This window comes from Limanda limanda, chromosome 1, assembly GCF_963576545.1.
Source record: "Limanda limanda chromosome 1, fLimLim1.1, whole genome shotgun sequence".
In the NCBI taxonomy this organism is placed as follows: domain Eukaryota; kingdom Metazoa; phylum Chordata; class Actinopteri; order Pleuronectiformes; family Pleuronectidae; genus Limanda; species Limanda limanda.
In genome coordinates, this window is record NC_083636.1 from 3082828 (window position 1) to 3107330 (window position 24503).

Consider the following 24503-nt stretch of genomic DNA (forward strand, 5'->3'; position numbering starts at 1 on the left):
AACAACATCTGAAGAGTCATTGATGATTTTAAATAAGTCTAAACATATTTGGGGTCAGCATCAGACCCACAGCTCCTCCCTCACTGGACACAGACGGGTCCAAACCGCTGTGGTTCAGCCACAAGCGACCAGCTGTTACTGGTTTTCCATGAGAACAGTCAGTCCTCTGTCCGACACTGGTGTGGTCAGCGGCTCCCTGTTCCCAGTGTGTGTTCCCAGTGTGTGTCCCCAGTGTGTGTCCCCAGCGCCGGGTCTCTCACCACAGGAGTTCTCGTCGCTGCCGTCCGTGCAGTCCTCGTCTCCGTCGCACTGCCAGATGGACGGGATGCAGCGGCCGTTTCCACACTGGAACTGGCTGTTCTCACATTCTGTCTTCGTACCTACACAGGAGGAAGAAGAAGAAGAAGAAGAAACAATTAAGTGTCAATTGTCCCAAATGTTTTCATCATCATCGTTTACTGTCTGTTTGGATGTGATTAGCCGCCTCCCCACGGAGCAGTGATCTCAGTAATACAGTTAGAAAAGGTTTAAACAGAACAGAGCCTCCGTGCAACAGCTCCACAGCAAATTGATTTATTCTTCCTTCCTAAAACAACCTGATTCTTATTCTCTATACAACTCAATTAACATAGCAAACAGCGGAGAATGTTTTACACTTAAAAGACACACACACACCTGATGTGTGGATGTTTGCATTGCAGCTAAAGTGGCATCAATATTTTAGCGGAGACGTAAACTCCAGTGACCTGAAAGCGTCGCCATGGCAACGTATGTTAAACAGTTCACATCAGATGAACCGAAGCGGAACAGACAGGAAAATAATCAGTAGAGAGACAAAGAACTAAATCAAGAAATCAATCTGTAAATTACTTTACAAAGAAATGCTGCTTTCAACGTTTTAAAAAGAAGGATTTTCTGCCTCAGATTTATTAAATGTGTTTGGATAAATCCTCCTTCTGGGCTTTTAGATGTTTTAGATGTTGATTTCATAAAAGCATTAATATAAATCTCCTAATCTGACGCGACACATTTTGTTAATCCATCCAGTAGTTTGTACTAAATCCGGCCAACTAACAGACAAATGAACTAACGCAGATGAAAACTTAGTGAAGTAATAATATTCTGGAGATTAACTACAATCTAAATAAAGTATTGACCCTGATTTCTAATTGAAGGAAGTGAAACCACAGTGAGGTCGTTTCTCCTTCGACAGTAAAAAGCAGGATTTCCACTCTGTCCCACAAAGTGTTTGTTGCTGTGCACAATGTACAGTCTGGTGAGATAGTGACGACTACGGCTCTTTAAATAACCGTCTGCCCTTGACGCCGGCTGGAGTCTGGACTGTGGCTCGGTTGGTAAGTGGAGCAGAGAGATATGATGGAAGCTGAGCGGAGTGATGCCACCGAGGAGTCAAATATCTGTCGCTAAAGGTTCCACTGTTGAAGGCGTTTGCTAAAATAGGAGATATAGAATAACTGGGGCAAACTTTGGGGGCATTAATAACAAAAACCTCAGCTGATGTTTTGAGGAACAGAGCCTGGAACTTCTTTGTCCCAGAAACTTTGCTCAAGGAACGAAAAGTTTCCTGCAGACAGAGTTTCCTAAGATTAGCTGCAAAAACACCAACAAGCAGTTTTACTCCATCAAGAGACCTTGGCTTCACTTTGGGAATCAAACATCTTCATTTACAGGTCATGGTGGAAAAACACGACAACAGGAAATTCAGAATCACCGGTTCAGGACTCATTTATGCCCAAGGGCTGCGAATTACTGTTGGTTTTAATTAGAGAAACAGAGAAAATTAAAAAACAGAGTTGAAGCCGGGGATGTTGTCGTCCAACTGCAACTTCAAAGTTCCTGTTCAGTTTATAACATGGAAAATAAAGTGCCCGACTTGTTTTGGAGGTTTAGGCATAGACATATATAAAGACTAGATGTCTCGTCTGCGTTGCCGGCCAACTGAGCCGGACGTCACCACATGGCGGCCATCTTGCCAGAGGTTGCTCGCTCACCTATAACATTGTGTTGGTAGTGGTAAATAACCATAACTTACTCAATTTTCAACCGATTTTGAAACGGTCTGGTTTGTTATAAACGTCAGAGATGTAGTTATGACACTGCATAAATTATTACATTTTTTTAGAAAACATAATTATTCATAAGTATGCGGTGTCATATCTACACCTGACGTTTATAACAAACCAGACCGTTTCAAAATCGGTTGAAAATTTAGCAAGTTATGGTTATTTACCACTACCAACACAATGTTATGGGTGAGCGAGCTGCCCTGTAGCAAGATGGCCGCCATGTGGTGACGTCCGGCTCCGTCGAACGAGACATCTAGCCTTTATATATGTCTATGGGTTTAGGGTCCGATGCTGTAATCATATCAAAAATAAACATCTTAAACAAAGTGGAATTTCACTTTTACCACGGCTCTAACTCCAGTGGAGAGAGAGATTTTCCTGCGGCCTTAAGAGTCCCAACACGACTTCATCCCCAGAGAAGCAACAAGCTCTAAACATGAGTCATCATCATGAGACATTTCCTGACAAAGAGATTTTCAGTCCTGACTCATCACAACACAACGCCTGCTGACATACAGTGAAGAGCTGAGGGGGGGGAGGCAGAAGAAAGAGCCTCAGGCCGAGCTGATGCAATACGCAGGTTCATCTGAGTAATGTTGAACGCACCTGTGTCATTCAACTTAAGACACAAAACCTTGTTTAAACACAAGCAGACGAAACAAAAACTCTGCAGAATGTTCCTCCAGCGTAACATCTCTAAATGCTTCACATCTCTAAACTCTGTGCAACCGAAACTCAAAAGGTTTATACAAATCAATACACCTGAAGACAAGAATCTGACTTTGTTCCCATCACGTTTTTGCTAAATCAACACAAACATGTTGATCCAAAGAATTTTCTAAATATGAACAGGATATTTCTTAGCCCCCCGAGAAGTTATTTGAACTATGCAAATGTTTTAATTGTTGGATTCAAACCCCGAGCGCGTCTGTGCATCTTCAACACAATCTGCACCGCAAATAACGATGTCATCACAAGCAGAATAAAGTGACCATTCTAGCAAATATGGTTTTAATTTTAGATTTAAAAGACGAATAATGGAACACAAAATCCTCGGTTGCCAGTTTTCAGGAGAGTTCATGAAATACAAAGTCCGTTAACTGCTTCCACACAAATGTTGTTCACCACCATAATAGTTTTGGGATTCGATGCCGAGATGTACGGTTCAAACTATTGACAGAAACATCACTGGTTCATTTTCCTAATCGGTTTTTTCATTAGTCATTGTTAAACAGCCTGTAGGTGTGAACGTCAGCATGAAGGATTATTGGTCTCGTTGATCAACATTAAAACGCATTTAAAATGTTTGACTTAAACTTAGAAATACCTAAGTGTATTTAAGACCTAGTGCGTAATATTTTGACGTCTAATATTCAGATGTTGTATTTCCGACTTGCTGCTGGAACCCAGAACCCAAGTTGCAGGGACTGATGATAATCCAGTGTTTCCTCTGGGGTCCCTGTTCCAGTGTCTCTACAGAAACCCATCGACTTCCTGTCTGGAAACGTGCAAACTCGGCACTTTGATCCGATCACCACAATAAGGAACTTCTGCAGAAACTTAAAGTATCAGTTCTGCTTCCTTTCCCTCTGCAGAGTCAGAATTTGGAGATTTCCTCACCATCTGTGATCCAGCACTTCAGTTCCTGTTATGCAGAGTTTTAAAATCAACAACCGCCAAGCAGCAAGTTCTTGGAAACTCATTTATAACGGTAATAAAACATTATCCTGAGAGTCTCATCCCAGTTTTGAGTTAGTCAATCTAATAATTCACAAAGTCTCTGTGTGTACGTGACTCGCATATCGAGAAGTACTCATCTCATCGGATTCACGATGAACTCGTCAAAGGCCCGAAGAAGAAAAACTAATGTAAACAAATACACATCATAGCTCGAAGTTTATTCTGTGTAACTAAAGGTTTTCATGTGAAAGACTAATTATCAGTTGATATCAATCAGGCTGCACAATACATCAAAACTAGGCTTCTTCTAATTGATTCAGTTTGGGTTCAATCCCCAAATCTCTCAGTTAAAGACTCAAACCGAGCTTCAAAATGTGTCGATCACAGTCTCGATCCCCTAAAGAGACTCTGGTCATGATGCAGCGCTTATCTGAAAGCTTCAGCCCCCCCCCCCACAGGATCCGTGGGTTTGAAACCACCGATCCAAGCGGCGTGCAGCAGAATCGAACCCTCTCCCCCCCCCCGGCACAGCACTCCATCATTGTGCGCTGTGTAAACGCTCTCACACTGGAGGTCATGGTAATGCAATTTTCCCCAGTAACAGAAATGGTTCTCCTCCTCCTCCTCCTCCTCCTCCTGTCCACCAGCCCCCCGCCCACTTCAAGAGCCGAGCGCACCCCCCACCCCCCTCCTCCTATAGCCGAGGATCTGGGTCTTGCACATATCACAGTAACCATGGAGGGAAAAAAGAAAAACATCCATTTTAATCAGGCCAGTGTTAACGCTGCCGCTCTCACTGGTTCCTAACACGCGTGACGTCTTGTTCAAATACTGTGTGTGTGTGTGTGTGTGTGTGTGTGTGTGTGTGTGTGTCTGTGAGAGTGTGTGTGTGTGTGTGTGTGTGTGTGTGAGAGAGTGTGTTTGGGTTAGGAGATGAGAATAAGAACGAGGTGGTGGGTGTTTGCTACCCGCTGTGTGTGTGTGTGTGTGTGTGTGTGTGTGTGTGTGTGTGTGTGTGTGTGTGTGTGTGTGTGTGTACTAGTTTTGATTCAGTGTTTCCCCCCCAAAGGCCATTTTCCACGGTAGGTGGGAATTCGAGAGCCGGGGATCTGAGACAAAAGCAGCCACAGCTCCTGCTTCTCCCAGTTCTATATTCTGGCTCGAACATAAACACTGCCGACATAATAAGTAACTGCATTAATAAAAATAAGGTTTTTTGCTTGGTGCAGCTGAGGCCAGAGAGAAACGTCCACGAGAACCAAACCCTGTCAGATCCTTCAGACCAAGCTCCTCCACCAGCACGTGACGTGGACTCGATATGGATTTTCTTTGAGATCACTACCGATATAAGGGAGTAATATTTCTCATAAAAGATATATTAAACGATATGATTCCGGTTTTGCTGCTGCAATTGAATTACAGCGCTTTTATTTTGAAAGGTTGTGAACTTGAGTCTGAAGATTGTGTCGCTCGCTCAACTCTCTATAACAGAAGTTCAATAAATCATTCAGACCGACAAGCCACAGTTATGAAGCAAAATTCAGTTTCATTTAAAGAAAAACATTAACAGTGTTTTCACGACAAGTGATTCTCCACATCAGGGTTTGAGTCCGAGCTTCACTGACGAGGTCAAAAAGGTTTTATGTGCAGCAGCAACTTCAGGTTTCTGTTGAATTTACTTTTCACTCCTGCAGTTGAGTTCCAGAAGTAAAAAATTTATTCAATGTCTGAATAGAGATTTCAATAATCAACCATAATGTTTTAACCATCCAGGGTAGGCTCACTTACTTCCTGTAAAAGCCACAAGTCTGAATGAGGTCAACTGAGTTCAAGAAGAGTGTTTGATTCCTAATGTCAAGGAGAAGAACTACACTACCCAAAATCCTCGGGCATTATAGCGACGTCTGATTGGTGGAGCTCGCGGTTGCTATGGAAATGTTTACCACAAACGTGAAAATACCACATTTGTTCCCTCTTTCTAACATGCTGCGTTTCTTAGAGACAAGAGTCACAAGGGTGAAAATCACAACAAGGTTAAAGTCAAGAAGCGCTTAGTAGTTGTTGGAATCATTCACTTAGTTTCTTTACTCTTAAAACAATTATCTAACAACTTGTATCTTTGCCTTTTCTGCTCAGAATCAAGGCCGAAAATTCCCGACAGGCAGGTTGAGCACAAACACTGAACCAGTCAAGATAAAAAAACACAACGTTTGCTGATTCCAATTTCTCAAAAGTGGCAAATCAAATCTCAGACGGACTCACGTTGACTTTACTCTTAATTAGAGGCTCCTCAGTAGGTTTCTAAAGTGTTTTTGAGTCTCTTGAAAAGTGCGATACAAACAAAATTGTGTCGCACTCGTATTGATAGCAATACTATTATCATTAAACAGAATAGCTAGTTCCTCATTTAGTTTGTTATAATCTGAATTAAATCGTTTAAGAGTGCAAGGAACAGTCCCATGAAACACAGAAGAGGAAAATAACCACATTAGAGAGAAGCTACAACCAACATTTAAAATAAACACGTTTAAATCAAATACTGTGATCGATAGTGACGCTTGATTGAGATTACAACTATAGATTACTCTGATAAACAATATGCCTACTCACTTATAATACGATATATACATAAATTGGAAGTCAATGCTGCTGCTTTATCTCAGTCAGACATGTTCTTACATCACAAATCACCAGGAGACTAATAGTGATTAGTGAACATGGGATGTTCTCCTGATTGAAGGTTCGATCCCTGTGCTCCTCATCAGGCCTCCATTGAGATCACCTGTGTCCTCCCTCCGTTCACAGTCCACTGTCCCCCCCCCCCCCCCACTGTCCTCCCCCTGTCCTCCCTTCTCCCCCACTCCTAGAATAAATAAATAAATAAATGACGGTCCTCGCTGGGGGTGCAGGAGATGGATGAGAATCCCACAGAGGAGCAGGAGGACATGTATGTCACTGCAGCACCAGGACACATCCGGAGAGGACGAGGACAGAACCGGGGATTTATCTCTAAAAAAAAAGGGAATTAAATGACCGATGATTTGGACAAGAAAGAGCCGAGAGAAGGACCTGATGTTCGGGGGGAGCAGCACCGACCAACCGGGGCCTCTCCTCCACCACCACCACCCCCCCCCCCCCCCCATTTCACCTCCTTTAAGACAAAACACTCCGAATAATAATAATAATAATAAACACTCCGAATAATCCACCATGATTCTAAAACACGTTGAAAACACCCAGGTGCGGGTGTCGGTCCCCACAGAGGCGGTGAGTCGGCCTCGCTGCTCCGGAGCTGGCGAGCCCCGAGGCGGGCGTTCCTCCGAGGAGCAGCCGGGACAGGTGCTCGCTCCTCGGCCACGCTAGCGCCCTGGCCCCGGTGCCGTGGAGGACACTCACCGTGCACGTCCCCGGTTCCGTGGAGCCCCAGCAGCAGCAGCAGCAGGAGGAGCGCGGCCCCCGGAGTGGACCGGGACATGTCTCCCGGTGGGTCGGTGTCTGGAGGAAGCTGGGTGGCTCGCGTGCTGCTGTCGGTTCCTGTCGCGCTCTCAATCAGCCGGTTCACGCGCACACCCGCACGACACGCACATATATATATAGATATGCACGCGCACGCACACGCACACACATACGGGTCCAGAGGCGCTCGTGCGGACCGGACCGAGCAGCACGCGCCTGCCTTTGATGTCCCGATACCACCACGCGCCGCGGCTCGGCCTCCGGTTAGAGAGAGAGGTGGGGGGGGGGGGAGAGAAAGGGAAGGAGGGAGGGAGGGAGGGAGAGCGAGAGAGAGAGAGAGAGAGAGAGAGAGAGAGAGAGAGAGAGGAAGGGAAGGAGGGAGAGGGTAGAGAGAGAGACAGAGAGTGCGAGAGAGGGAAGGAGAGAGAAGGAGAGAGAGAGAAAGACAGAGAGAGAGAGAGAGAAGGGGAGAGAGAGAGAGGGAAGGGGAGGGAGAGACAGAAAGAGAGGGTAGGAGAGAGAGAGAGAGAAATAATCCATATTCAATAACGACTCATATGATTTAATATCGTATATTTTATTAATTAATTTAGAGCTGAAATCATGACTTCTATATAATAATACTGTAGATATACATCCGGAGTATTTAACTGTCTTTATATCAACACATTTAACATACAGATTATTAATATAACTATACACAAACTATAGATTTATTATCAAAAAATCACTGTTGTTGTTATTGGTATATGAAACAAAGAAGGATATCGATCTATAGATTATAGAAATATAGATTATCTACAGATTAATCACATTTCTGTTAACTGATTGTATTATCTATATTGACATTATCAGTATATTCTATACATCTATATATCAAGACATGAAAAATAAGTGTTTAATCCAAAGTATTATTATTGAATTTACACAGAGTAATCGTTAGATAAGTATTTCTGGGTTGTAATCGGTTGTAATATAATTACCCCCCTTGTGGACACAAGTGGAATTACAGGAGCAATGGTGGAATCACATTTGCATACATTTCCCAAGATTCTCTGATTCTTGTTGATTGAGAAAGTGAAACAGGACCTGAGCAAAAATACTATACAATATATATTATAAATACACATAATCACACATTAAAATATAACAAAATACATAACTATCACGTTAAGATATAAAATAAACATAATCACTTATTAAAAGCAGTAATATTTATCATTTGTTTCAGCAAGCCTTTTATGCCTTTGTTTTTAAAGGTGCTGTTTAAATAAAGTTCATGATAACTTCTTCTCAAAGTCAGATCCTGTAACGACCTCAGCTCTTCACCCTCCACGTGTCAGAGGTGATTTCCTCTGATCCTCTCGCCTGTGGACGATCCAGACGCCTGCGAGCTGCCGGCTTTTATCGGCTCCCGCAGCTTCTATCAGAGGATTGAACCTCGTCTTCAGTTATGGCTGCTGATTCACCCCCAGGCTTCTGTCCCAGATTTACATTCCCTCAAAACACACACACATGAAACCACTGAGCAGCTCTGTACTGTAGACATGTCAGTGTAACCCACACAGATCTGTTTTGAATGGAATAGGAAAATGGAAAATCCTCGTTTTCAGGCTCACAAGCAGGATCCGGAGAATCCAAATTCATGCTTTTCTCCAATTTACCCGTCTTTGCCTGTTAGGGAAGATATGGCTTTGAAAAAATAACAGGCAGAATTTAGATTACTCCATAGTATCTAACGTATACCTCCTATTGTTTTGAACACGATGTCTGAAGCACGCTAGTAAGAAATGTCTGAGAATTTGGGACAAATCTTCAGTTGGACTCAACGATGCACTAATTTCATTTTGGTGGTTGAGGGTCAAAGGTCAAGGTCACTGTGACCTTAAAAAACAGGTTTTTGGTTTTGTAAATTTAAAATCAACCAGAATTTGGAGGTTAAAGTTCAAGATTGATTGATGATATTGTAAGTATTGTGGAGTTTAATCAAAATAAGGTAAGGTATGAGAGCTGGATTCCAAGACACACCCACAAATCCAGCTTGATCCCGTAGATTCTAGAAAAAAATCCAGATCCTCAGAATCAGAGATTTCAGACTCTTCAACCTATTCTTCATCCAGCATCTTTATAACCAATGCATATCAATCAGTCTATTAAGTACATACTGTTCTATTTCGAGTTTTATTTCGTTAGCTAGCCAGAAAAGAAGCTAGCTAGCTAACGACTATTTAGTATTGTACATATTTCTCTTCCTCACTAGTAATGGATGTTAAATAAGACTCACATGCATCAGATGTGTGAAATGAATGGCAGGTGTTTCTGTGGTGAATACATAATGTACGGGTCATTTTTCAGCCATGTGTGTAAAAGTGATGTAGAAATACAAAATGTATCTTTGTTTATAAATTTAGAATGGAAAATCATGATTTGTGGAAAAATGTATATAATGAATACTCAGAAAATTAAACGATAAAATAAATTTATTTCAAACATATAGCAAAGAATCACATGAATTATCACAGAAAATGAATACGGGTCATATTTTACCCCCCCATGTTGTGCATTTTTTTCAAATGGTAACAAAGTAAACATTTCAAATAAGGATTCGTGATATGTATCAAAGTATCAAAGTGAATCAAAGAGTTGAAAGAGTAACACTTGCTTTGTGACTAATTAACTCCGCCCTGGCTTTATATAAAATAACACTGCTAAGGATCCATTAAGCAAAGAACTCCCTGTTGTCAGTTTGCTTCAGTGTCAGTGGTGATTGATTCCTTTGTTGTCTTAGATTTATACGATCTGAAGAGAACAAGAGAAAGTGTTTCTGACCTGAACAGCTCATTAGTCTGTAGGTGGAGATAGCGATAGCACCACCTACTGCCCAAAGGAGGTAGGTCTCGTTCTACAACAAACAGATACAGGCTTATATGAATAGTAGAAAGAAGTTTGTTGGTATAAAACGTATAATATAATTGCTGTATCAAATACAAATAGTTATGAAAACCGCTGTGATACCCGCCCGACCCGGAGGCCCCTTCGTGCTCCGGTCGACTGATTTCATCTCCCCCGTCGTGGATGACCCGTACATGATGGTATGGATGTCTCTCTTCTATGAATGCATTAAACTGGTCTTATGGATTATATATACACATAAATCCACCCAACCCTTCATGTGCTTCCTGTTTCCTAGGGAAGAATTGCCTGTGCCAATGTCCTGAGTTACCTGTACTCCATGGGAGTGACCCAGTGCGACCACATGATGATGCTGCTAGGCCTCAGCGACAGGATGACACGGGAGGTCAGTGACACGTGCACAGAACCAACTGTGCTTATTGTTACAGCAACACATTAATAGGGTTGCAAAGGGGAGGAAAGTTTCTGGTGAAATATCCGGGAACTTTCCGGAAACTTACCATGGGAAGTTAAGCTCGGGAATTTGGGGAATTTTGAAAAATAAATAAAAATACGCAAATTAAACGCTAAGCAATAAAAACATCATTCAAAACTCTATTTTAATGATGTATGGAACGTTGAGTTTCAACCCTCCACTGGGAATTCTTCCATCACATGCACAGATAACTCCCAGCATGCTTCACTCTACAGCAGGGCTATTGAGGCCTGCTGTAGAGTGCAGGACTAGTCAGGTAAGTTTCCATGATATTACTGGAGAAAATATATTAGCATGCTGATTGAGGATTGTTCATCTGTTCATCTAGACTATTTCCATTCATTTATCCATCAATTGTAAAATATGTTTACAGACGATTCCAATTGTTTGGCTAACTATTTATATCTCTGGCATTGCATTAGTGTTTTTTTACAAACTTTTTTCTCATCTTATTCTACAGAACAATGCCACGTGCACTCTCTCATGTGTGGAGACATTTCACCTCATCCAATGTAGAAGGAAAGGCTGTGTACATTTGCAAATACTGTGCAAAGACCTATGTTAAGAATGACACAACGATGCAGAAGCATATAGTCAAGTGCCCAAAGTTTCCTCAGGGCTCAAATCAGCCTATGACAAAACAAAATGATTATATTTATGTCTGTATATGACAAGGTAAATACAGTTAGTATAAATTACCCACAACATTTCCAGTTTATTCCTGTTAATTCCCATATATTCCCATGGAAAGTTTCCAAGTTTGAATATTCCCGGAATTTTGCAACCCTAGTTATGAGTTATAGACTGAGGAGATTATGATGCAGAGTTCTTGTTTAATCATCGTCCACTGAACGACGTCTCTGAGCTTCCTCACCTGTTGTGGACGAGCTCCGCCATGAGCTTGAGGACAGGAGTGGTGCATGCTGGGTCGTGGTACCACAGCTCGATGGCTCTCTGTAGAATAGGCATGTAGGCTGGGTAATTCCCATGGAAAGTTTCCAACTTTGCAACCCTACACATTAATATTACCTGTTTATTTGTTCTGACTTTTCCTTTTCACAGGAGTCTGACAGAGTGGTGCCACTGATCGTTCAGGGATTCCAGGACACGTCCAAGGAGGCGGGCACGTCTGTCACAGGACCAGAAAACCTGCTGAAGCCCTGGGTGGTGGTCGGAGGAGTCGCCACCACGGTCTGCCTGCCCAGCGAATACATCATGTAGGAAGTTCTTTCTCTTTCTCACTCGAGCTGTTTGAGTTACTCACAGCAGCTTGAGGATAACTTACAGATTTACTAATCGCAGCTTGTTGTACTTTCCTCAGGCTGGACAACGCAGTCGCAGGAGACGTGCTGGTGTTGACCAAGCCCCTTGGAACCGAAGTGGCCGTTGCAGTTCATCAGTGGTTAGATATCGTAAGTCTGCCTGTTCACTGATCCATAATTACGTGGTGACCGTTAATTCTCGTTGTTTGGGATAGACACTAATTATTCTGATTGAAATCACTCAGCCTGAGAAGTGGAACAAAGTGAAGCAGGTGGTGACTCGGGAAGATGTAGAACTGTCCTATCACGGAGCGGTGATGAGCATGGCTGAGCTCAACAGGACAGGTACACCAAGAACTTACCCTCAGTACTCTTCAAGTGCTTTTACACTTCTGATTGTCATTGTTTTTGTAATATCTGGCCTGCAGCCGTTGCTCCAGGTGCCTTCTAAGTATCTCTCTCTCTCTCTCTCTCTCTCTCTCTCTCTCTCTCTGTCTCTCTCTCTCTCTCTCTGTCTCCATCCATGTAGCGGCGAGTCTCATGCACCCCTTCGAAGCCCACGCAGCCATCCCGGTCTCCGGGTCGGGGATCCTGGAGTGCGCTCAGACGCTGGCACAACAACAACGAGGTGAAGTGTCGTTTGTCATCTACAACTTCCCAGTGCTCGCCAAGATGGCTGCTGTGTCCGCGGCCTGTGGGAACATGTTCGGTCTCATGCAGGGCACCAGCCCGGAAACATCAGGTATGTCTGTGTCCATGGTTACTTCCTCCTCGTTTAATAATTTTACTTGAGTACTTGTTATATGTCCAAATGGAAATATGCAAGGAAAACAAGAAGATGAGCCCTGAGGGACATCAGAGGAAAGAACGTGATAAATCTCTCGAGACTAAATCAGGAAGATGATGAGAATTTAACACGTAAATACCTCTCAGTAGATTGAGCACTCTTCATCATAGCTACACAGTCAGGATCATCATTTTAAACCCTTCTCCTGTTCTTCCTCAGGAGGCCTGTTGATCTGCATGCCGAGGAAGATGGCCGCTTGCTTCCTTGCCGAGTTCAAATCCCCGAGGGACGGAGTGGGCCACAGAGCGTGGATCATCGGGACGGTGCAGAGAGGAAACCGCACCGCTCGGCTCGTTGGGAAACCTCGGATCATAGAGGTGTCACCAGAATGATCTTTAAATCTTTGACTGTCTGCATGCTCCCCACATAAACTAATAAATATTCAAAAAGACAACGTTTTGTTAGAATATATCCTAATGGCTGGGATCAACCTGGACGGCCTCTGTAAATCTTCATTTGGATATCATAAACAAGGGATACCCCCCCATGAATTTTATTTATACAGCACCTCTCAAAACACAGGTATAAAACGCTTGATGAAACAAATGATAAATATTTCTGCATTTAATCTGTGATTATGTTAATTTTATATTTGAACTTGATAGTTATGTATTTTGTTATATTTGAATGTGTGATTATGTGTATTTTTTTATGTATATATTGAATAGTATTATTGCTCAGGTCCTGTTTCACTTTCTCAATCAACAAGAATCAGAGAATCATTATGAAGCTGCACAAGTTCAAATTTTAAAAAGAAAACAACCAGAGGTTCTAAACAATCCTTTATAAATTCTCAACATATTACACGTTTGTAAAAAAACGTTATATTTACATTTTGATAGACACATTTATTTTACAGTAGATACAGCATGTACATATATAATCATTTACAGTATTAAAGTCAGTGCTGCACAAACTAGAACAGCTGCTTTCAAACATGTGGCACCAGTAATGTTGAGTAATACTGAGTTATACTTTCAAAATGTCTATTTTTACATTATAAAAAAAACTACAGTCTAAGTGGAAAATGCCGATCGGACTCTGAGGACATAAAATCTGCAACTGGATGAGAAAGATGCAGGATTCCGTCAATTATTCAGATCATAGTTCATTCAAAGTTTTAGAGTAAAGTTGATCCTGCTTCCATGGTCCAAAGATGTGACTCATAGGAAACAACTGTGTCGTTTTGTATTACAGCGCCCCCTGTGGACAAAACACTCCACTTCCATCTGACTCTCTTGGATTGGACTTCATCACTTTATGATTTTACACTTTCCTGTTTGCAAACAGCAGCAGGAACATGAAGCTTTGGGCTCTGGTGTAAGTGGAAGGTCAGTTCAGTTTAACCATCTGTGCCACTTATTTCCAATCTGTTATTTCCATGAGTTGTGGATCTTCGGCAGGAGAGACTCTGGTTTCAGTCGTTGTGAGTTAATCGTTTCACCCGTTTCCACTTGTTTGTTTGTTATCGTGTGAATTCACGATGCAGCGTGAGTGAACGTGAGCCGAGACAGAGGCACGGGCTCTGCCGGCTGCTTGGATCCCAGGGGTCGGGTGAAAGGCTTCTGCAGGCAGAGCGAGCTGTGGTGAGGAAGAGGATGTGTGTGGTAGTGTTCGATCAGAGTCGACAGAGAGGGGAAGGTCACTTCGGTGTCCAGGAACAAGATTTCCTCCTGTCGGACAGAACAACAGTTAGTCCCTTCATCACATAGGATCATTCATATATATCAGAGAGAAGTGTGTGTGTTTCTTACGTCTGCAAAGAGTCTGTAGTTTCTGGCTTTGCCTAAACTGCCGTCCCACACCACCAGCACCTGGAAAACACATATAATACACACAGATTTAAATATGTATATTTAGTATAATATATCTGCTATTGGATTATTTGGTGTGAAAATAATGAAGTGAGTTTTCAGGATATAAACATTATTTGGATCCTAAGCTAGAAATCCAACATGAGGCTCAGCAGAGGTTCAAACGTTGGACTTTTCATTTTGAAGTCCCTGAGCTCTGCACATTTGTATTTGTTACCTTGGAGGTTTTGGTTCCAGAGTTTCTGATGCCGTACAGTCCGTCCTCGGGGGGGTCGGGACCCTCTCTGAACATCCTGCAGGTACAAACAATGATGTATCTTTAAAATCAACTAATTTCATTCAGATAATTTTGTTTACATGATACAAATAAAAGTCTTTTAAATCTTTGAGTAAAATAGATCAGAAAGAAAAATCTGTTATATTTCTTGCCACTAGATGGCAGTAACGTCACTATTTGTCATGACAAGAACATGAAACTGTCCAAATTTATCTGAAGAAAAAAGAAGTGGCTGCATCCGGTTGTAGTTAATCTATTAATAATCTCCTTGTTGGCCAGGTGCACTTCCATCAGGGTTTTATGATGTAACACTGAATTAAAATAATTCAGTCAAATAATTGTCTTTATGGACAGAGAAAGTGTATCGATAAAAAATGAGGGTTATATTCAATTGATGAAAATTATATTTCTAACTATTGATATTGTTTTATTGCTCATGCATCTTAATGAGAGGCTGTTATACTGGTGAATGAGAACGATAGTGAGAGAGAAGGTTTCACTTTGTGTACGAGCGGAACATCAACGTGTGTGAATTCACAGTTTATATCAGACTGTTTATAAAGTGACTTCAAAATAACTGTGAAACTCACTTAAGCTGATTTTAGACGACGCTCTTTTATCATTAGACCCACAATCACACACCCCACTGCCTCAGTATAGAAACCTACCCACAATGCACCTGACTTATACCTAAACTATTCTAGATCTGAAACTAACAAACACACTTAAAGCTCGATATTCAAAAATAAAGTCGTACTGTTCTACGAAGCAGGTTTCGGTCGTGTCGATGAACACGGAGTCCGGCAGCTGCACCTGTGGAAAGAAACACAACAACAAGTAAACAACATGTTTACAGGAGCACGGATATCGACTAGCCCCGCCCACAAATCCTAATCATAGGCTCCAGACGTTTGGTAAAGATCCCAACAAAAGTCCCATCAGCATTATTGTGATATTTATTTCAGTGTAATTGTGACTGAGATCCAAATAATCTTATCTGTTAAAAATAATTTCAGAGTGTTGTATGACTGTATAAAGTATGAATATTTGTCATTAGGCCGAACTGAGCATCACTCAGTTTGTTCCACATTAATGTAGATAGATAGATAGATAGATGGATACTTTATTAATCCCGAGGGAAATTTAGAACATTCAGTAGCTTATACAGTTAAAACTTAAAACTCGTCACAGACATACATACATAAATCACACACAGAGAATATATATACAGATACAGGAATGTGACGTCAGCCTCGGTCGGTTTCTTACGTTCTCGTAGTCGTCGTCCGAGTCGTCGTCTCCTTTCCTCGGATCCTGTTTCCACCTGAACTCGGACGGCGTCTCGTCTCCTGACGAGCGGAAGCTCTGTCCCTCGGGAGACGATCTTCTGGTGGACACACACGTCTCAGTGAGGAAGAATCAACCTCAAGCACTTTTTTATATTTTTCAAAACACAGGAAATAAGTATCATGGGAATTTACAGAAGTAAAACGTGAGGATATTTTTACTTTGCTGACGATGTGTGTGTATTCGTGGTTCAGGTTTTTCCTGATGATGTTTCTAACTTTCTATTTCTACATTTGTTCCAAATCGCTGAATTGACTGAATCAAATCTGATGTCACATTTCGTCTTCATTCATCCTTTAATGCAACGAGGCAAACAGACGGATTTTGAATGAATGTGGAATTGGTTTGTTGTTGTATTTGGGTGCAGCTTACTGAAGAGAGGTTCCCGGGGGCTTGGACTTGGCGGCCGGCGTCGGGGGTCTGACGGCCGGGGGGGGAGGTTTGGGCACCACCGGCTTGTTGGGAAGTCCAGGTTTGTGCAGAGGAGAGAGAGGAGGGGGGCCGGGGAGAAGTGGGTGACAGGGCGGCGTCTGCAGGGATTCTGATGTCACAGGTCTGGTGGCGGGCTGGTGGGTCAGCAGGGTGGGCTTGTGGCGTGGGTGTTTGTTGCCTAGCGACTGGCTCCCTAACACGTTCGGGGAGCAGTGGGCGGGGCCATTGGGAAGCAACCTTTTCTCTAGTTGCTCGCAGATGGGCAGAGTGGAGACCAGCTGGTTGGAAAGGGTCGACAGAGGCCGCCAGTCTCTGCTGAGGATCCCCGGCTCACCTGTGGGAGGCGGCTTCAGAGGAGGAGGAGTTCTCTTTGGCTTGTTCAGAGGAGGAGGAGGAGGAGGAGGATGAGGAGGAGAGTCGTGAGGAAAGGGCTTGAGGTGGGACGTGAAGGGCATCGGGGGAGGAGGCGGGCCTCTGCTGGACTCCTTCAGTATGAAGGGAGGCGGGAAAGTGGGCGGCGGTCTTTTGGGGAGAGGGGCGGTCGGGTTCCTGTGCTGCGGCGGGACGGGAGGAGGCGGGCCTTTGTGGAAACTGAGACCAGAGTCGGGACGGAACTGGAACGATGCCGGCACCGGAGGGGGAGGGTAGGTGGGGGGGGGGCCCGTCGGGCGACCTGAGGAGGGGAGAGATAATCAGACTGACTTCCTGTTTGTATCAACTTCACCTTCACCTACTGAACACAAAGGGACAGAGCAGGAGTCAGCTCCATCTGTGTGTGTGTGTTGTGTGGCGTCCTCACCTGTAGGTGGCGGCGAATAGTCGGCGTCGGGCTGCAGGTAATCTTCCTCATCGTCATCATCGTCCTCCTCAACGTAATCTGCACACAGCACAAAGAGTTAACGACAGTTTGAAAACGATCAGGTGTGTTGTGTGAGTGCGTTCATCGGGGGTTGTGTTACCGTCGTCTGCGTTGCTGTCGTGGTGCTTGATGTCCATCGGCCGCTCGATGGTGCCGTAGAAACTGTCAGCGTCGGAGTCCGAGTCGCTATGGCAACAGAGACAACGTCATTAGGAGGAAATCATCAAGTTTAAAGGGTCAATGTGTACGATTAAGGTTAAAGGATCTAAAGGGAGAAATTAAATATAAAATAATCCTGTGTGTTTCATCTGGTGTCTGGTATTCAGCTGCAACATGAAACTTCACCACTAGGTGTCACTAAACTCTACACACTGAACCTTTAAGTGGATTAATAAATAGGATTATCATAGGATGGATAGGCCTATGTGAAGCTACCTGGGAAACAGAGACTCTTTCCGTTCGTTGTAGTGATCGATCTCCTTCCGCAGCTGTCGCATCCATTTCTACGAGACAACAACAAAAACAGTCTGAGTGTTGTGTCGTTGTGCAAGATGAACAAATTCAATACGCAGAGAAGAACACATTCTGATAGTAAAATGTATTTTTCGTGGTTCTCACCCTCCGCTCGTCCTCGCTGGCGGCAGAAAAGAACCAGGTCCTGTGTTTCTTGCTGAAGTGGACGATTTTAAAAGGAAAAACGTTGTTGGACGTCGTCTCCTCGGCTGCTCTCATCACTCTGTGGACGAAGACAAATGTCAAACTGCAACTCATGTCTGTCCATTTGACACATGTCCACGTTTATGGGCCATACTGCAGGCAGCCACCAGGGGGCGACCGAGATCATTCAACTGTCACTTTTGGGGAGATGTCATGTTGTAAGCTGTAAATATATATATACAGCTTTCTCTTGAGATGTATATATATATTTTTAGATATGTACATTTTATTTTCTATTTTAAATTTTTGATATTCTATTTTATTCTATTTTATACTATTTCTATTTCATTTTTTTGGTTGTAATTATTGAGCATTGCTAGAAGAGAGCCTGTGACTCAAGCATTTCATTGCCAGTGATGTTGATGTGCATATGATAATAAAAATCTTGAATCTTGGATCTTGAATCTGTCGTCCATCTTTATTTACAGTGAGCGGTGAACGTTTCACTGACCTGTTGTAGCCATTGAGAGAGAACGCCCCCTGTGGGGCTGGAGAAGTACTGGTCTTAAAGTAGTACACACAGCCCTTGTGGATGATGATGTATCTCAGAGGCCCTGAAAGATAGAAGAAGGTTTCTATCAGTCCTCAAAAGGTGCCAACACATAAGTAGATGGATGTTTCATAATAAAGTGAAGCTTGAGGTGTCACTCTTAAATCTCTTTATCAGGAACTCACATTTCATGAGGCTGAACTGGCTGCCTCCCTTCTTGTGGAGGTACCCGGGCTTGGAAACTCCTCCGGGCATGGTGAGGAGGTTCTGAGCCCCGATGGCTCGCATCGGCACAGGCCAGCACACCTCTGGAGACGACATGGTTCTACAGAAGAAGAAGAAGAGGAGAGCGGCGTGTTAGGAAACAGCGAAGGTCCGTCACGGGAGTTCGTGCAGGATCGTGGAAAACGTTTATCTTCATAAAAGAGCTCATATCTCCACGAGGCCCAATAGTCTCCCATTGAAACCACTGAACCTGGAATCTGCACCAAATTACACTGATCACAGATATCAGGCGCCTCAATGTGCCTGATTCTTTTCATCAACACTCATTAAATCATTCTATGGGAAATTAGAAAAGATGTTAAATAAAACAAGAAATAGGATCCGACCATTTGTCTGAATCCAAAATCTCAATCTGTTTCTTTCTTGGCCCGTGTTTCCGTCTTTCCACAAAGTTTTTCTGTAATTTCATTCAGTAGTTCTTGTATTATTCCGTTGATGCAATCAAGCAAACCAACCAACTCCCGGGCAAAGGCAATGATCGACAATTACGGGAAATGTTTACTCACTTTTGTAGACAAGCTCAGGACAAAGTAATGTTTTCATGTAGAGAAAATTCAATTTCCTGTCCTATTTCCTGTTCCTCGTCAGGGAATCACTTTTGATTGTCGAAGTATGAAAAGGTTATTTAATCCATACAACACTAAAATGAAAACCTCTGCCAAGGCCCAACAGTTTATTCATCAAGATCCATGAATTGTTCTCGGAGAAATCAGCCGTCTGATCCAGAGTCAGTTAGCAGACTGAGCCCAGTGGGGATCAGTCCTGTGGTTTTTGTGTTATCTTGCTTTCAATCAAACAAACCAACGAATGGGTGAAAGCAGAAGAATCCTTTACCAGTGCAGGAGAAAGGAGCGTTTTTTCTTCTTCTTCTACTCTAACACCTGTCGGGTGTTGCCTACCTCCTGCTGAGCCTCTTGCTGACGCTCTCCCTCAGCAGGTCGACTGTGGAGGTGAAGCTCGGCAGGTTCATCACAGAGGAGCCGGACTGACGAGGCAGAGGAGCCGACTCAGAAGGTCTCAACCCTCTCTCTCTCTCTCTCTCTCTCTCTCTCTCTCTCTTTCTCTCTCTCTCTCTCTCTCTCTCTCTCTCTCTCTCTCTGGAAGCCTTTGTTGATTTCTATCTCCCTCGCCCTCTCTCGCACTTAAATACACTCTGAGATAAATACGTGAAAGCACGCACACACACACATTCAGTCCAGACAGGAAACACATAATGTCCTGGGTTCTTGCACTAGGGCTCAAGAGGTGTGTGCATGTTTTTGAGTGTGTGTGTGTGTGTGTGTGTGTGTGTAATGAGAGAGAGAGAGAGAGAGAGAGAGAGAGAGAGAGAGAGAGAGAGAGAGAGAGAGAGAGAGAGAGAGAGCAGTAGTGAGAGAAGTAGTCAAATAAACATCCCAACTAAAGTTCTTCATCCTCTGTTTATACGAAACTTCCAGTTTATCGAGATCATCTACTGACTTCATACGGAAGGAGAGAGAGTGTGTGTGTGTGTGTGTGTGTGTGAGTGTGTTTGTGTGTGTGTGTGGGTGTGTGTGTGAGGCTGTGGAATGAAGAAAGATGTCTTGCCAGAATCTCCTCCCTTTCACTGAGATAAAAAGGGCAGATGTGGTATTTTCTCTCCAGCACCACTGCCTCCTCCACACCTGCTGTAAATCTGTCTGTCAGTCACCCCCCCCCCCCCCCACCCCCCTAGGCCTCCTTGTGCTTGAGGTGAACCAGATCTGTGCACAGAACGATCCGAGATTCTCCTGAAAAGTCTGGTAACTGAAACCAAAACTTCTGCTCCTCCTGGAATATGATGTTTGGATTCATCTAAATGATCTGGAACAAACCAGTTTCCTCTGGGGTTTGCAATCTATCTTCCACCCAAACTGCTCCAGTGCCACAATCATCACGTCCTTGCACGTTGTCCAGGAAGTAGAAATCAGTCGACGCTGAGGTTAACGGTACAGGAGGGATATAACCTTTCTGACTTAGTGTCTCTGGCTACTCCAACACTCTCCAAACACGGAGAGGAACCTTTACCGTTGGATGTTTATCTTCACGATGGCCCCTGAAGATTTCGCCCAGTAAACTTATCATCAACTGTTTCCTCTGAAGAAGCAAAGACCTTCCACCACCTCAGCCCGAGGAGGAGTTGATTTGAAAGCTTCACAGTAGCGTCTCAAAACTTTGAGCTCACACAACCTCAGACGTCTTTAACCAAGTTTTAGCTGTTGAACCAAAAAACAAACCGCAAGTCGAGCTCAGATCTCACGAGCGCCACATTCTCACGCTGTTCCACACCTCATCACATGTTCATCATCAGAAACGCTGCCCATCTCAGACTCTTTATTAACTTCTGCATTTCTTAAATTTACTTTATCTGAATTGATGGATTCTCTCCACTGGTTTCCTGATGGAAATAATCACCGGTCTCTTTCAAACCAACTGGCAACTTTCCCACTTCCCACATTTCATTCTATAAACCTAACAGCTTCAGTGATGACTCATCCTCCCCGAGAGATGACATCATATCAGCACGGTTTCCGCCTCTCTTCACTGGCGACCTGTTAGTTTAAGAATTTATTTTAAGATGTTACTTATGACTTATAAAGCTCTTTGTGGTTCAGCTCCCACATTCATAACTGAACTGCTGCAACCTTACAAGATATTTCAATTCTGTATTATTGACTGATTATATTTGTTCTTGTTTTAATTTTGTAAAGCACTTTTTAATTTTGTTTTAAAAGGCTCTGTATGAATAAAGTTTATTTTTATTCTTATTCTTATTATCTATTCTTATAGCATTTTGTAGTTTTGCTTTATTTTTGAAGAAATTGCACTTTCTTGATTCTTGTTGTTCTTGGTTTGTACCCTCGGGGTTGATGCACTTATTGTGAGACGCTTTGGATAAAAGCGTCAGCTACATGAAATGTAATGTAATCTATATTCAGTGGAAGGAGAATTCATATCGTTCACTTCCTCAAATATTAATTTACAACAACTGTTTACATCTCTTTTATACAGAGAAATGTACAAAACGGAATTGTTGCTTGAAACATCTCAATATTATGTAACAACTAAGTTATAATAATTGAATAAATTCAAATTTGATTTTATACTTGACGTAAGTGTTTCCTCATTTTTCATACATACTTGCTCAGAATCACATACCAGTGAAATTTAAAAACTGAAGACCACAAACAAACTTCTCACTAAATCGGCGTCATGTGGTTTGTGAATACGACTTCGTGGTAACGTCCTCCTCAGAAACCGTGAGGTCACAGGTGTCATTTCTGAAACATTACATCACCAATATGAACAGATTAATGACCGGTGCCAACGTCACGCTGCTTTGGCGAAGGTGGCACAACCACACAGAGACGGGTTTACAGGGAAGGAACTCCGAGATTTAGATCTGGCTACAAGCCCACCCTCCCCCCCCTCTTTCCGCCCCGCTCACCAAATGACACATGAGGGCAGGTTTCCCGTAAACGAAGCCTTTCCTCAAACTCGTCCTCAGAAGTGACCAAGGCAACGACTGACAAACCAAACTCACGCGGGTCAACACAACAGACTCAGCAGTGAACAATGAACAATCTTCGTTTCCTAGTCAAAGTCCATTAATCTATGGCAAATAAAAACATCAACACATATCTAACACATGCATATAATCAACAGATCTCACAAAGTAGAGAAAATCTTCTTTTTTTCGTTTCATATTTCTGAATCACAAAGCAATATTAGAGCCACTTGAGGGGAGAAACACGATCTTAATTTGTGCTCTTGCCTTTATTCTTTCTCGTCATTATTATTAAGTTTTTATGGGAGAAAAGTTGATTCAGAGAAACTTCACTGCAGCGACTACACAGGGACGTGGGCCAGTTCACGTCTGAAGAAAGATATCAATCTATATTAAATGCTTCATGAGAAACTATGTGAGTTTACATCTGACTTCCTGTGCTGCGATACAAACACCAAAATATATCTGGCCTAACAGCATTTTTAAAAAGCAGATACCTTTATAATTACTTCCTAATTCAAATATTAACCAATCATCAACGTCTCCAACGGAAATTTGCAGCTTTCACACGCTTGATGAAATCCCTCGGTTGCCTCAGCGTCCTCGACTAATGGGGAAGAAACCGAATCCAACGATAACCGACGCAGATGACGTAAACCTTTTTGCTTTCTAAAGGACGACTTATACCCACATTAAGAAGAAGAAGAACAACCACAAAATGCCAAGTTCCTGAAACCACATGAAGACAGAAACCAACCTACGAGGTGAGTAAAAGTTAGTAACACCAAGCAAAGTGAGAAACGAAACTTACATGACACTCCTCTGCTCCCGATAGCATGTCCTAGAGCTCTGCTTGGTGCGCCTGGCGAACGACTTCCCTCTCATGGACGGAGAGGACATGTCGGTGGACATGAGGGCGGCGGCTCAGCGCGGTACACCAGCATACTTTAAAAGCAGGTGGAGCGACCGGAGGATGGAGGAACGGTTGGACGGAACAAAGGAGGAACGGCCCGAGTCGTAGATTCGAGTAAACGATTAGTGAGATTTTCGAGAATCAGGATCAGAATGTGGAGGAAAGACAGAAAAGAAGGAGGAAGAAATGGAGAGAGGGATTGATGGAGGATTGTTAGTTAGAAGAATGACGGAGAAGCGTCGGCCTTGTCGAGCGGAGAGTCAGTCAGTGGTCTGCGCCCCTCGCTCAGCGCCACTCGCTTCCTGAAGGGGCCATGTTCTCCAGCCCCGGCCTCTCATTGGTCAAGCAGCGCTGGCAGGTTCCTTCCTGCTTCCTCACAGCTAGTGTGTGATTGGCTGCCGGACGCAAACCACAACATTGCACACAAATACGCTACACACACACTCAGACAGAACCTGGGAGAGAGAATGGGGGGGACTTTCCATTCAGTAAGGCTGGAACAATACAAAGGTCAACACACACACACACACACACACAGACACACACACACACACACACACACTAAGGCCTGAAACGCAGCAGTTCCTGTGCAGGTTTGAGCAGCGACTGATTTGCATCATGAGAGCCGACCCACGTTTCCTGGGAAGGTTTGCATCAGTGTCTGTAACGGGAGGCGATGTTGTGTAGAAAGTGGACGCACACAAGAGGCTGTGTGTAGTATTTGTAACGTGAAATGCAAAGTGGTCAAAGAGTTGAATCTTCCAGGAACGAGGAAACTTTACGTGAAGCATCGACATCGTTAGCTTGTTATCTTTGGTTAGAACTTCTCTTCTTCTCTCAGTTTACTGGCGGATCACAAACAACATTAAGGTGGAAACTGAATAAACTGAGATGAGAACCAGCCACGTTCCTGTGTGAGGTTGCATGTTTGTGAAATGTAAAGTGTGTAATTGAGGAATGAGGGATCTCAACCTTCAGCTTCCCAGTGTCCTGACATCACAACCTTATACTTATCTTGTCCCCATCTAGTCTAACAGTCAAGTTGCTCTGCAGACCCCAGCAAGCAAGACCGAGACCCCACAAGCCACCTATCACTACAGGACATGTCGGGGGGGCTCCTCCTCCTCCGTGACGTACACAGGAA

The 24503-nt window shown here is 43.3% G+C and overlaps 3 protein-coding genes across 4 annotated transcripts in view; 1 reads left to right on the forward strand and 2 right to left on the reverse strand.

Annotated features, from left to right (window-relative positions):
- The window catches only part of vldlr (very low density lipoprotein receptor), a 33905-nt gene extending 26663 nt beyond the window's left edge, over positions 1 to 7242 (reverse strand). For both annotated transcript variants that reach the window (XM_061071102.1, XM_061071093.1), the window contains exons 1-2: positions 7164 to 7242; positions 261 to 380 (exon numbers count right to left, since the gene is read on the reverse strand). In XM_061071102.1, the coding sequence (XP_060927085.1) occupies positions 261 to 380; positions 7164 to 7242 (199 nt within the window). The remainder of the gene's footprint in view (positions 1 to 260; positions 381 to 7163) is intronic.
- A 2977-nt stretch (positions 7243 to 10219) lies between these two features.
- LOC133010518 (selenide, water dikinase 1-like) lies at positions 10220 to 13052 on the forward strand. Its single transcript, XM_061078112.1, has 7 exons — positions 10220 to 10315; positions 10414 to 10521; positions 11674 to 11828; positions 11933 to 12023; positions 12089 to 12218; positions 12403 to 12615; positions 12880 to 13052. Exons 1-7 carry the CDS (start codon positions 10220 to 10222, stop codon positions 13050 to 13052), a joined length of 966 nt encoding a protein of 321 aa, XP_060934095.1.
- Positions 13053 to 13489: 437 nt separating this feature from the next.
- On the reverse strand, positions 13490 to 23613 carry sh3bp2 (SH3-domain binding protein 2). Its single transcript, XM_061073096.1, has 13 exons — positions 23258 to 23613; positions 18842 to 18981; positions 18618 to 18720; positions 18068 to 18185; positions 17885 to 17952; positions 17550 to 17635; positions 17390 to 17467; positions 16531 to 17263; positions 16081 to 16198; positions 15569 to 15624; positions 14752 to 14827; positions 14475 to 14534; positions 13490 to 14393 (listed from the first exon to the last, which is right to left on the reverse strand). The coding sequence occupies exons 1-13, from the start codon at positions 23356 to 23358 to the stop codon at positions 14199 to 14201; spliced, it is 1932 nt and encodes a 643-aa protein (XP_060929079.1). The 5' UTR covers positions 23359 to 23613; the 3' UTR covers positions 13490 to 14198.
- Between the last annotated feature and the right edge of the window lie 890 nt (positions 23614 to 24503).

Excerpts from the sequence above, each read along its gene's own strand:
- LOC133010518 (XM_061078112.1), top strand. The coding sequence starts at position 10,220 with ATGAAAACCGCTGTGATACCCGCCCGACCCGGAGGCCCCTTCGTGCTC. Across the intron at positions 12,024-12,088 it reads TTCATCAGTGGTTAGATATC|ACACTAATTATTCTGATTGA; the intron begins GTAAGTCTGCCT and ends TGTTTGGGATAG. Across the intron at positions 12,219-12,402 it reads GGCTGAGCTCAACAGGACAG|CGGCGAGTCTCATGCACCCC; the intron begins GTACACCAAGAA and ends CCATCCATGTAG.
- sh3bp2 (XM_061073096.1), bottom strand. The coding sequence starts at position 23,358 with ATGTCCACCGACATGTCCTCTCCGTCCATGAGAGGGAAGTCGTTCGCC. Across the intron at positions 18,186-18,617 it reads TCTCTCAATGGCTACAACAG|AGTGATGAGAGCAGCCGAGG; the intron begins GTCAGTGAAACG and ends CTTCGTCCACAG. Across the intron at positions 17,468-17,549 it reads CGACAGCAACGCAGACGACG|ATTACGTTGAGGAGGACGAT; the intron begins GTAACACAACCC and ends TGCTGTGTGCAG.